The 13,580-nt window shown below is 42.6% G+C and overlaps 1 protein-coding gene across 1 annotated transcript; it reads right to left on the bottom strand.

Annotated features, from left to right (window-relative positions):
* Positions 1-200: 200 nt before the first annotated feature.
* Positions 201-2,771, bottom strand: FAM46A (family with sequence similarity 46, member A). Its single transcript, XM_006873275.1, has 3 exons — positions 2,752-2,771; positions 2,010-2,562; positions 201-977 (listed from the first exon to the last, which is right to left on the bottom strand). Exons 1-3 carry the CDS (start codon positions 2,769-2,771, stop codon positions 201-203), a joined length of 1,350 nt encoding a protein of 449 aa, XP_006873337.1.
* Positions 2,772-13,580: the final 10,809 nt, after the last annotated feature.

Below are 13,580 nucleotides of genomic sequence, written 5' to 3'. Positions count from 1 at the left end.
GTGGAGGGGGGTTATTCCTAGATCATGCTCCCACTCCTACTAAAAAGTCCACAATTTTTGCAAACCTTAAAATCAGGAGCAGATAATCACTGCAAAAAAATACACCCCTAATCAGGGCTAGGTCACTCTTTTGTTGTTTTTTCCATTTTTCCCCTATCTTGTCTGAAATGGCTTCCCCACTGGGCATTTTTAAATGATCCTTAATTACAGGGTAGCCAAGTAGAGTATGTCTGTTGCTGGCACGTGAATACTGGCTGAACCTGTGCAATATAATAATTGCTAAAGTTGGCATCTGCCACATAGGGGGCTGGCTGGTAATAGCAAGTGACATTGGCCACATTAGGTATGACATTTTGCTCAGCTAGCACTCGGATAGCCAGCATTGTGATGAGGTTTAAAGTCTGTCTTCTTTCATGTCCCATCAGACACACTGTACTTTCATTCACCACTTCATGAAGGGTCATGAGATATTCATACTTGCGATCTTCCAATCCCACAAAATGGTTCTGCAAATAGGACTCTAGTTTTCTCCGCTGCTCTCCAATGTCTGAGAAGTCGATGAAAAACCTGGAACACATATACCTCTGGAGGGTTTTGATCTCATCCGAGGCAGGTCTAAAGCCCCTCACTAAGAGGTTACAGTACTTAAGCAGGCCTCCCCCTCTTATTTCCTCGGGATTTCTGGTGGCAATGATCTTGTTACAAAGGTGATCAAAAGCTTCATGGAAATCCCCGTAGACGCTTTCACCAATTATAGTAGGGTGAAATGTTTCAGTCATTGGGTTCTCTGAACAGTCATAAAAGAGGAGAAGAGAGTCTAATTTGATTTGAAAAGAATCTACACTGAATTCAAACTGCCTCCGGAGAGAATCCACAAATTTCAGTTCCACATTTTTGCCACTGTTGTTTGACAGGGAGATAAGACTCCATCGGTCAGAGTCATTGCACACTTTAACCATTTTCTGCACATAAGCTTCCTACAATTTAAAAGACAAAACAAGATTATGAGCATAACTGAAAAATAAATAAATGCATCCTCTACACAGGTCAGAATTATTTTGCTATTTCCCGTTTTGTTTTGCTAAGTTTCAGCAAAACACTACCTACTGACTTAAATAGTCTTCTCAAAACAGAAAAAAAAAAAATACATTTAACGAGTAGTTTTACTGTCTGGGAAAGAGACAAGAAGTAATAGTTTGAGGCTTTTGGCAGACATAGCACAGTACTAGGAGATTCTGTTGTCATGTCTGATTTTTTTTTAAAAGTTATTTCTTGACAGGGTTCTAACAGGCACGACATTCACACACTATTCAAAAGACACAGAAGGGTCTGGTGAAGTTAGATGGCTTCTCACCACTTTTCCCCTCCTCCTGACGCAAGTATATCACCAGTCCTTCCTGAAGCATTAACTGCAGTTACACACAAATATTAAACATTCTGGAAGGTTGACTCCTCAGACAATTTAAAGTAATTATTCACGATGGGGGCCAGGGGTGAGCACCAGAGCCTTAGCAGAGTAACCAGCTAGGGACCCCACTAACAGAGGTAGTCAGCTGAATGCAGCTATGGACTCTACTCGTGTTTTCCAATACAATAATAAACTTATTGACTCGGTTCTGTTTCCGGCTTCTGTTTCCCCAAAGACTAGATCATAAGATGACTCAAAAGAATTATTAACATCATTTCATTCTTCCACGTATCAGAACCATTCTGGACAGTAGTCATGGCAGGAATGCTGAGAGTTAAAAAAAAATCAGGAGGAAGAGAAGGGAGGTCGGCGCGGTAGCAGGAGGAGAGTCGTGGCTTCGAAGCACCTAGTAAACTAGAACACACGTCGCCCTTCACGCATCTTACCGTACTCATAAAAACACACAAGAAAAGAAATGAATGCGCCCAAAATCATCATGGCGCGGCCTCAAACGGAAACCCACCCCCACCCCACCCCCACCCACTTCGAGCCGCCGCACCAGGGCCGGCTCAGACCCAAGCCCCTCTCGGGCTCGCTTTACCTTGAGTGTGAGTGCGGTGATCTTCTCCTTGTTGACCCCTTCGGGTAAGAAGTCCAAGAGGCAGTCCAGCACGACGTCCTTCACAGTCTGAAACTCCTCTTCCCCGCGAAGGTCGGCGCAGAAGATGAGGTCCAGGTCCTTGTAGCCCAGGCCGCTGTCCTGGTGCAGGACGTGGCTGGCGGCGGAGCCGTTGAGACGCACGTCGCGGACCCCGATGCGCTTCTCGGCCAGGCGTCGCCTCACCACCTTCACGATCAGGCTGGGCTGCAGCTCGAGCGTGGGGAAATTGCCGCGGCCGTGGATCGGGATGGTCTCGCTCAAGATGCCGTCCAGTCGTTGCACTTGCTCCCAATTCAGCACGTTGCAGTGCGCCGTGAGGCTTTCACAGTAGTCCAAGCAATGCCCGTCGAAGTCGCCGCCACCACCACCGCTGCTTAAGTCGCCGCCCAGGGGGATATAGGAGCTGCCGGCTAACTCGTCCTGGGCCATGGCAAAGTACCCTTCGCCCTCTGCCATGAAGTGCACGTTGAACGCAACTTGGCCCTGCTCAGTCCTAAAAGGAAAGGGGGTGGGGGAAGTGTGGTATAAGTACGCGCCAAGGCGAAAGGCAGGGGCCAGCAGAGGTAAGAACGCGCCCCCTCCACAATCGCCCCATGGCCCGGGAACTCCTTTGAGATGCTCCCTTCCCATGCCCCCGCCAACCCCAGCCGCGCGCTCCGCGACCCGCAGAGCAGCCCCGAACCAAAAGTATCGCTGATGCATCTGAAAAGGGCAGGCGGGAATCCGGTCTGTGTCTCCTGCAGGCGGCCGCCCCTTCTAGGAAAGCAGAGCGGAGGAACTGAGAAGCCGCAACACTTACAGGAGCGACTAGCACGCTCCAGACAGCGGTGAAGGACTTCGTTCTTTCAAGATGCTCGAAGACTGGGGTGGCTACTCCCGCCCCTTGCCCCCACCCACACTGCTGCCGCCCCAGTTGCGGTGGTCCCGGAGGTGGCGACTCGCCGTTGCCGCCACACACGCTTCTGTCTCTAGAGCTTTAGCGGTGTGTCAGGGAAATGTCCTCAGTACTTTTTTATACTGGGTTTCTCCGCGCTTCCGGGCCCAGGCGCTGCGCGCTCGCCACACCCTCCTCATCTGCATACGGCACCGCCCCTCTATGGAGCGTGCGTCAGTTGACTGAGTGGGGTTTCTCAACTAGTCGGGTTTGGTCAGGTTTTTATGTGTACGTATATAGTGTGTATATATGTATGCGCATATTTATGTTTATATGTAATTCATATTTGGTCCCTCCCCTGCCTTTCTTTTTGCCCCTACGAAAAGGTACACTTAAAAAGCTGCTCAATTTACAAGAAGCCAAACTGGATCTGACTAAAATCGTAGAACAGCAAAAAGTTCGGTAAAAAGAATTCGCTGGGGAGTGCGTCATTACATCTTAATGGGCGGGCTTCGGGTCTTCCTCATGACTTCCGTCTTTGGTTAGGTATGTGTATACAGCTAAATCATTTACTCCACTCAAGCCCGGCTTCAGCGTGGACTAACTAGTCAACTTGTCCACGCACATCAGTTGTCACCAGGGAGAGGGGAAGGGCTCTCCAATAACTCAGTTTCGATTCTCCAAGACTGAGGAAATGCCCAGGAACGCAGAACCAGCCTGAGAGGGCGCGGGGGGAGGTGCCCCCTGCTAGCATTTGGCTCCTGCGCACGAGCGGCTCGGGTAGGCTGGGTGTACGGCGCAGGCTGGTGCGCGTCACCCTGTGGACGCCTAGGCCTGTCGGAAGACCTGGCAGGCGAATGGCCAATCGCTGAGGACAGGGCGGGCCTGAGGGCAGCAGAGGGAGCGCGCCTTTTCTAGCCTGAGGTCACGGAGTTTAGGAAGGGCCCGGTGCGGAGTTGGGCGCACCCAGTAGTGTTCTCTAATGGAGGACCTCAGGAGGCAAGGCACATTTGTCCAAGCCCACTAAAGTTTTCCAATTAAAAAATATATATACATTAAATTTGACTTTAAAAATTAACATGAGGTCATTTTGGTTTCCCATGAAAAGAAAAAGTACGAGCTTGCAGAATAACTAGACTTTCTCTTTCCCAGGTTCGGTTGCTTCACTAGGCCTGTACAGTTTAACGAGTAGAATGGTCTTCACCAGTGCTCCCGCACCACCGTTTTTTACTAGAAAGTACCCCCTCCCCCGCCCTTTGGCCTTCTCTTTTGGTTGCTCTCTGCAAACTAACCCAGAATAGCTTTCTTTCACTAAGACGCTGCCGGAGGCTGAGGTGGGGGCTAAGAGGAGAGCGCAAAAGAGCTGAATGCATATGCCTTCCCCAGGCTCCTGCGCAACCCCAGCCACTAAGCTTGGCAGGAAGAACTGTCTGCCCCCGTTTGAACTGGGGGAGCCTTGGCCTCCCCAAGAAAGCTGCGTGGCTCCTTGAGTGGGGGGGTGGGGGGGTGGCACCCGCTGTGTTTCCAGCTGCAGGACAACGCCGCCCTCTGCCGGTGCCCGACGAAGCTGCCATCCAAAGCGAAGAAACTCCACAGGACCTTCATAAGGAGACCCTCAGTTCCAGTCCAGCACTGTGGGGAGTAGGGAAAGGGGACACAGGACAACCACTCAACTCTCATTGTCTACCTTACATCACCCCCATGTTATTCGCCTCCATCCAACAACCCATGTACATGCATCCACCCATCGGTCTTATCCAAGCATTTATAAAACAAACAAACAAGATTATTTGATCTTTGATCCCCTCTTATGGTGTGGCACTACAGGATCAGCATTGGACTATAAAACACAAGGTTGACAGTTCAAATCCATCAGCTGCTCCTAGGAAACCCTATACAGGGTCGCTATGAGACTGAACTGACTTGACCACACTTAACAAGCATTATGTGTGAGGCACCAAGCTAACTGCTATCTATTGAAGAATGACTAAATGTCACAGAGCATAGTAGACTGATAAATAACTATAATTCAATTGTAACTGTTTTACAAGAGAAGTATGTTCCAGATAGAGGAGGTGGTAAACTAACTAGGGTATCTGTGGTCTGGGAATGAAACCCAGAAGAAAGATGTCATCTGAGCTGCATGATAAACTTCAAAAGTTGAGAAAGGAGAAGAAGGGCATTATAGGCAAAGGGAAGAGTGTAGAATTCGAGAATGTTCGAGGAGGTATGCATTAAAGTGGCAAGAAATTAGGTTGGCATTGTATTGGCGTCAGATTTGTGAGGATTCCAGGAACTCATTGAGAAATTTAGGACTTCACTTGGCTTTACTGTTTACTCTTAATACCTCATTTAATCTTCAATTCAAGAAAAAGGTATTACTCATCATAGGAATTTGGAAACAGGAAGTAAAAGGTAAAGAGATTTACCCAAGGCTCATAGTGAGTAGTGGAGCCAGGTCTTGAACCCAACCCATTTGTTTAAGAATGAGGTTTAGCTCTCATTGGCAGAGTTGCAATGTCTGCAACTTCTTAGTGCCTTCTAGATGGAAAGGCAGCGCACCTGTAGAAAGTAAAAAACAAAAAAAAAAAAGGAAAGAAGAAGAGACCTGTTTCAAAAAAATGTTTCAAAGGTCACTATGAGTTCTGCCACTTCTTAAAACAATGTGTTAGATGTTGTTGTTGTTGTTGCTGTTGTTGGGTGCCATCGAGTCAGTACCGACCCATAGCGACCTTATGCATAGCAGAACAAAATACTGCCCGATGCTGGGCCAACCTCACTACTGTTGCCACACTTGAATCCATGCATGCTGCCACTTGATCAATCCATCTTGCTGGGGGTCTTCCTCTTTTTCTCTGACTCTTCACCTTACCAAACATGATAACCTTCTCCAGTGACTGGTCTCTCCTGACAATATGTCCTAATTATGAGAGACCGAGTTTGGTTTGGCCATCCTGGCCTCCAAGGAGCATTCTGGCTGTACTTCTTCAAACACAGATCAATTGGTTCTTTTGGCAGCCCATGGCACTTTCAATATTCTCCTCTAACACCATAACTCAAAAGTATCAATTCGTTTACAGTCTTCCTTATTTACTTTCCAGCTTTCTCATGCATATGAGGTTATTTAAATATAATGGCTTGGGTTAGGCACACTTTAGTCCTCAAGCTGACATCTTTGCTCTCCAATACTTTAAAAAGGTCTTGTGAAGCAGATTTGCCTAATGCAATACGTCATCTGATTTCTTGACTGCTGCTTCCATGAGTGTTGATAGTTGATCCAAGAAGAATGAAGTCCTTCAATCTTATCTCTGTTGATAAGAATGTTGTTTATTGGTCCAATGGTGAGGATTTTTGTTTTCTTTACAATGAGATGTCATCCATATCGAAGGCTGTGCTCTTTGATCGTCATCAGTAAATGTTTTAAGTCCTCTTCACTTTCAGCAAACAAGTTTGTATCATCTGCATATCACAGGTTGTTAATGAGTCTTCCTCCAATCCTGATGTCACATTTTTCCTCATATAACACAGCCTCTTGGATTATTTGCTCAGCATACAGGTTGAATAAGTATGGTGAAAGAACACAACCTTGTCGCACACCTTTTTTTTAATTTTAAAACATTCGGTGTTCCCATGTTCTGTTCGAAAAACTGCCTCTTGGTTCAGGTACAGATTCCTCATGAGCACAATTAAGTGTTCTGGAATACTCATACTTCTCAATCTATCCATAGCATGTCATGATCCACACAATCGATCGAAAGCCTTTGCATAGTCAATAAAGCATAGGTAAACATCTTTCTGATATTCTCTGCTTTCAGCCAAGATCCATCGGACATCAGCAATGATATCCCTCATTGCATTCGCGTCATCATAGTCAACTCTACTTTGAGGAGGCAGCTCTTCCCCAGTCACATTTTGAGTGCCTTCCAACCTGAGGGGCTCAGTTTCCGGCACTATGTCTGACAGTGTTTCTCTGCTATTCATAAGGTTTTCAGTGATTAAATATTCAGAAGTAGTTCGTCACTCCTTCTTACTTGTCTGTTTTCATCTGGAGTTTATCTGAAACCTGTCCACCATGGGTGACCCTGCTGGTTTTTAAAATACCGGTGGCTTAGCTTTCAGAATTACAGCAACTCACAGTGGTGGCATGTATTAGATACTCAGCAGTAAAGAAAAGGGTGTAGCCCTGTTGCCATTATTTTAGGGATAATGGTAGTTCTGTGGGAACATTTCCACCTTCCACTCAGGATACTTAGGTTTGATTCTTAGCTAATGCACAACCACCACCTGTCATCCCTCAGTGGACACATGTGTTGCTATGAAGTTGAACAGGTTTCAGCAGAACTTCCAGACTAAAATGAACTAGGAAAAAGGCCTGTTATCTACTTCTAAAAATCAACCCATGGAAATCCTATGGATTACATCAATCCTCAACTGATCATGGAAATAACCCTGGTGTGGCACTGTGGGTGAGTGTGCCAGACGCAAAGCCATTTGAACTGCAGGGTCGGCGGTTCAAGTTCACCAGCTGCTCCTTGGAAACCCTATACAGGGTCACTATGGGTTGGAACCGACTCAAAGGCACTTAACAACAACAACAACAACAAGCATTGCTTCCTGCAGTTTTTCCTAGGGTCAGTATGAGTCAGCGTGACTCAAGGGCAGCTAACAACAGCAACAACAACAACAATCATTATTTTGTTCTTAATTTTAAACCCTCTTAGATAATAAACAAAAAAACCAGAAGCTCTTCTGAGTTGATAAGCATTGCTGCTCAATGCATACCCAGGGATTTAGTCCAGTGAAGCTAAAGGAATCTGCATTATAGCAAGCTACGTGAGTGCTCCTGACACAGGGGCAAACCACCCACTGGACTGCACTGACACTAGCCATCATTGTGGCTTTGTTCTCTAGGCAGGGGTTCTTCTTCCAAACAGAGGCTCTTCTCTTCTAGCCTGCTGCTCATAGTGTGTCTTCCAAGAGTGGAAGGCACTGCTGAGAGTTGGAGGAAGCATACATGACCAACCAAGTCTTCCTGGAGAGTCTGTTATATATCAGACTTTACAAAACAGCATTGCTCATAGAAGCAATGGGGCAAGAGCCATTCCCCATAACTGCCGGTGCTTCACTGCTGATACTTCAGTAACACTTTACAAAGCATTCCCCCTTACCCAACCTATTTCTCCTCTCACAGCAACCTTCCAAATCTTTTATTTAGTCTATTAACACTAGCTGGTTGCCTCTTGCACTGGGCTATAAGGGATAGCTCAATTTAGCAGTGCCCTTTCTGGGTAATTTAATCTTTGACTAGAATAATATGTGCCTGATACAGAGTGACCCTTCTTTATATATTGTTGCATGAAAGCATATGTCAGTTACTCTACCTCCTCTTCAAACTGAGGTCATATTTACATTTTTATTTATAGATGAAATATCATTCTTATATGAAATTGCAAAATTTTCAATGACAAGCATTATGTTCTACCTACATAATTCAAGTAAAGTCAAATGAGCAGGTCCATACTGTTCAAACAAATTCACAGTCAGCACATCTTTAAATACAACTGTTGGTGAAGGCTGCTGAGTCAGTTCCAACTCATAGCATCCCTGTGTAGACTTTCTGAGGAACAGTTGGTAGGTTTGAACTGCCGACTTTGTGGTATGCAGCCCAGTACTGATCCTACAGTGCCACACCAGTAGTAAATTTAGTTGCAGAGTTGCTCTTGGTTTTTAGCCTTTAACGTCTGAGCCCATTTGGAAAGTAACTTACTTTTCCTTCATTTAAAGGGCAAAAAATCTATGCCAATATGAGTCTAGTGGTTATCCTAGACTATCAGGACTCCAAAACTGAAATATGGGAACCTAAATCCAAACAGCTTTCTGAATAAACAAAATAGTCATTATCTAAAGGTTTTTAAAGGAAGGCTTTTCACAGATTTTTGAGAAAGAAACCATTAGTTGATCTTGAATGGCAAGTGACAGTAGTCATCATTCTGAACTTACCAAAATAAGAAATTCAATTTGGTGATTCAATCAATAACTGTTACTATTATTGAGTTAGTTATTAATTATCAAGCAATCTGCTAAATACTTTATATACATTATTTCTTTTAAACCGTCTCCAAGAACTCGAGCATCACATATTACCTACCCATTTTCCAGATGGAGAAAACAAAACATAAAGCAGTTATGCAATTACCTATTGACCCTCACATTCTGTGAGCTTGCCTCTTCTTGTCTTTTCAAAATCCCTTCAGATTTCAAAATGGACTGGAACTGGGCTATCTTCATTCTTTCTTTCCAAGTTCTGCAAGTTTAGGCTAGGCAAACTTTTTTGAGGAGACCAAAGTACGGTGTCCTGAAACAACAGTTGAAGGCCACAATGTGTGGTCACCTAACTGGGCAGATGGAGAGTTTCTTCCTCTGGCCGTGATCAACTTCTGTAGCAGTGGAAAGCTAGCAGGTGGTCTTATGTGGTGTGGTAGTCTTAGAGAGTTTTCAAGAAACCACACACACATGAAAAATGCATTGTGGGGTTTGAAGTTTGCCCCATGTTCTCGTACCTTTCCTTTTTACTTTGTCTGCTTCTTATCTTCTCAAAAATGATTTGCGAAGACAGGAAGCAAACATGAAATCATTCCCTAAAACCTATACTCAGGAAGAGAGAGAGAAAAGAACCCAGAAAACTGCTGTTCATCTTCCTACTGATTCCATAGGGCTCTGGCCAATCTCTCACCAAACTCTTGGTCTTCCCATAACAGCTCTCTTTTCTCTCTCAATTGAGTTTCCACCTCCCACCTTTTCTGTTCTTTGATCTTTTTGCTGCAAAGTGACAGAAAGCTGTAGAAGCATATTACATGCTGAATGGCATTGTGAAGAATGCACATCTCCCTTTATGGCTGTTTGCATTCCTTGGAGGACAAGCCCTAGTAATTCCTGAGGCCACTATGAAGGATCCTTTTCCAAGCGTGCAGTTACAGAAGTCTGTATTGCAGAGTAAACTGGAGCCTTGTACATTCATCAATATTAAAGAAACTAATTTACTAGTGTTTATCGGGGAATTTTTTATGTAAAACAATCATGGTTCTTTAGGTAAATAAATGTTTTTTCAAGGCCTATCAAGACCAGAAACATCCAAAGTCATAAAACTTCTAGATTAGTTTGGGAATAACAGTTTAATGCATTATTGCTTATATGGTTATTAATAATCAACAGTTTAATTATTATAGTTTATAATTTTTCAAACTTTTCCCCCCATAGATTATCTCAATTTATTTTCAGAACCTTTCTGACCAGTGTGGAAATGAAGCAAGGCTAGGTGATTTTACCCCATGTTTATACAGCTATTTGTGGAAAAATTGGGAGTTACTTGGTGGCCGTAACTCCTTTCTTTTAACCATAGTGACTTATCTTACTTTTGGAGTGGATTTAAATGATCAATATCAAACAACTAAGTTTGAAGTGATCCTCTAGATACCCAAAGGAACATTTGTATGAGCATCACTATCTCAACTGCAAATGCCTTATAAAAGCATCACTGCTCTACAGTTGAGCATCTCGTAAGTGCAATTTCCTGAGGTGTTATTTTTAAGGGTATTTATTTGAAGTATTTGGCCACATAAAAATAACTCTAGTTACAGTCACAGATCAGTGACCTGTGGAAATTTAATAGAAAAGCAACAAGTATGGTTGTACAGGTTTACATATTCATCCTTAAGAGCAAGCCCCAAATGCATTGTGTTTTAGTAGCGTTCTTAATCAGAAAGAGTAGTCAGTATTTCCTTATGCTACTATCAGTGTTGGTTATGCCAGAAGTTCTTCCTGTTTTGACATCTTGATGAAATGTCTGCCGTTTCAATGTTGCAAGTCCCATGGACCAGACTGTTTTCTTTACTCCAAATAAAAGAAACATTCAAAAGTAGCATTCATTTGGCAAAATGTAAATTAGAAATGCACATATATTTTCAAAAACTACCAAATATGAGTAAGTAAACTTCTTTTCCTCAAAGTAATATTTGTATTAAGGTTTTTTTCATCTGTAAGTTTGTGCTAGAAGAGTGTTTGATTTCTCTGAAGAAACTGTTGATGTTTGCATGTGAAGCTTGTAAAGTTTTGAGAAGGATAAAGATGGAATATAATAAGTTAGCCCTATTTTTTTCTATTTTTTTATTTGGCCCAAAGTAGTGATGTACCTTGTGAGAAATAATACAATCCTTTTGGGTATGTCTAGCTCATTCTGAAAAAGTTCCAATCCTTTTTTACTTTGTGCATAGTTGATACATTTTCTGGCCACTTGTGATAGTTAAGATTTTAGGTCAACTTGGCTAGACTAGGATTCTTGGTAGTTTGGCAGTTAAGATATAAGAATCACTGCTATGATGAGATCTAATATGATGTAATCATCCCCCATGATGTCTTATGTGATCAGCCCTTATTGGACATCATTTTCCTATGTGTTGTATGTAAATCCTTGCTTCGGTGATGTTCAGGCCAGATGCAATCTACAGGATTAGGTTGTGTCTTGAGTCAATTTCTTCTGAGATATAAACAAGATTAAGCAAGCAAGCAGAAGTCAGAGGGAGCTATTACAACAAAAAGGAAGAGCTGTGAGTGGAATATGTCATTTGGACCCAGAGTTCCTGCATTATGAAACTCCTAGATCCAAAGAAAGATTGATGCCAAGGCACACAGATACCTCCAAGGAATACTGAGCCAACAAACGCTTAAAAGGAGACAAAGACCCTTGTCCAGAGCCAGCACTTTTAAAAGACTTCTAGTTTGGTAAGGTGGAGGGTCAGAGAAAAAGAGGAAGACCCCCAACAAGCTGGATTGGCCAAGTGGCAGCATGCATGGACTCAAGCGTGGCAACAGTAGTGAGGTTGGCCCAGGATCGGGCACCTAACAACAACAGGTCTTCTAAACTGTGCGATACATTTCTGTTTGTTAAAGGAATCCACTTGTGGTATATCTGTTATGTTGTTATGTGCCGTCGAGTCGGTTATGACCCATAGCGACCCTGAATAGGGTTTCTGAGGAGCAGCTGGTGAGCTTGAACTGCCAACCTTGCAGTTCAAATGGCTTTGTAATCTGGTGCATTAACCCACAGCGCCACACCAGAACTCCGTATGTTGTTGTTAAGTGATGTCGAGTCGGTTCCGACCTATAGCGACTCTGAACAGGGTTTCTAAGGCTGTAAATCTTTACGGGAGCAGAAAGCCTCATCTTTCTCCCATGGAGCAGCTGGTAGTTTTGAACTGCTGACCTTGTGATTCGCAGCCCGATTCATAACCACTACACTACCAGAGCTCCATGAAGTCCGTATAGCCACACTTAAATAACTGAGACATCACTTATTGCTAATTTATTTTATATAAGCTTATAACATTTGAAAAAGATATTTAAAATAATACAGTTACTGTTATCTTGATATTTAGGATAAATTATACTATGGAATATGGTAAGCATATTTGAAACCATGTAGTCTAGGAAAGTTTGGGATACTGAATACAACAAACATTTAAACAAATTTTTTTAAAAAAAGACATTTAAAAAAATATATATATATTTGTCTTACTATCCTAACATGGCTTTATGCTAAGAAGAATTGAAACTATCACTTCTTTTATACTAAACAATTAGTCACTTCTTTGAATAATTACAAATTTGAAGTGATAGTTTGTACAATCTAAAAATTGTACAAATAAGACTCTCGGAAGATAAATCTGACCTACTTTGAAAACCCTGGGACCTATAAATCAAATTCGAGAAAACTAACTGCAGGTGTTCTACAGTATGTAACACTAACATACCTGATTTTATTCTGGTAGCATTATGGGATAAGAGAGATTCCAGTTCAACTTTCTAACAAAAGCAAAGAATTCAAGTATTAGTGGTTTTGGTATTTACTGAGAAAGTTTATGTCAAAGAGTGGGGTTCTGGTGTGACACTGTAGTTTAAGGACTAGACTGCTAACCACAATGTTGGTAGTTCAAACCCACCAGTCACTTCTTGGAAACCTTATGCAGGGTCATTCTGAGTCAGAACTGACTAGACAGCACTTATTAATAAACAACCTAAAAGAGCTATCAAAGTTACTGATAGTTGAAACATGGAAACTTTTTTACTGAATAAGATTCCTCCCTAATAAAGCCACGAATTTGACAGGGGTACTGCGGCTTGAAATGCAGTTTGAACTGACACATAATTAAGAAGACTGAATAATCATGGTTTAGATAAGTAAGATATTTCTAAAGGACAACAAAAGAACTAATCTTCAGGTTTTGAAATTTGTAATTACTCAAAGAAGTAACTAATTGTTTAGTATAAAAGAAGTGAAAGTCTCAATTCTTCTTAGCATAAAGCCATGTTAGGATATTAAGACAAATATGTATATGTGTGTCAAACACAGGGATTCTTTGCTCTATTCCCAGTTCTAATTTCCATCAGAATTCAGAATTTTCCCATGCAGCAAACATATTCCACTTCATTTACATCTTGAGAGTTCTGTTTGAGTGGCAGTTCAGTATCCTCTCCCTGACTAAAAATGAAAGATTTTATTGTGTTAAGAAATAAATATTTTTGAGAATACTTGCAGCTTATCTATTCACTTACTTTGTGGTTAGCAGTTCAGTGCTAATCCA

Source organism: Chrysochloris asiatica, unplaced genomic scaffold, assembly GCF_000296735.1.
Source record: "Chrysochloris asiatica unplaced genomic scaffold, ChrAsi1.0 scaffold00233, whole genome shotgun sequence".
Taxonomy (NCBI): Eukaryota; Metazoa; Chordata; class Mammalia; order Afrosoricida; family Chrysochloridae; genus Chrysochloris; species Chrysochloris asiatica.
This window is presented reverse-complemented; position numbering and strand designations above follow the sequence as displayed.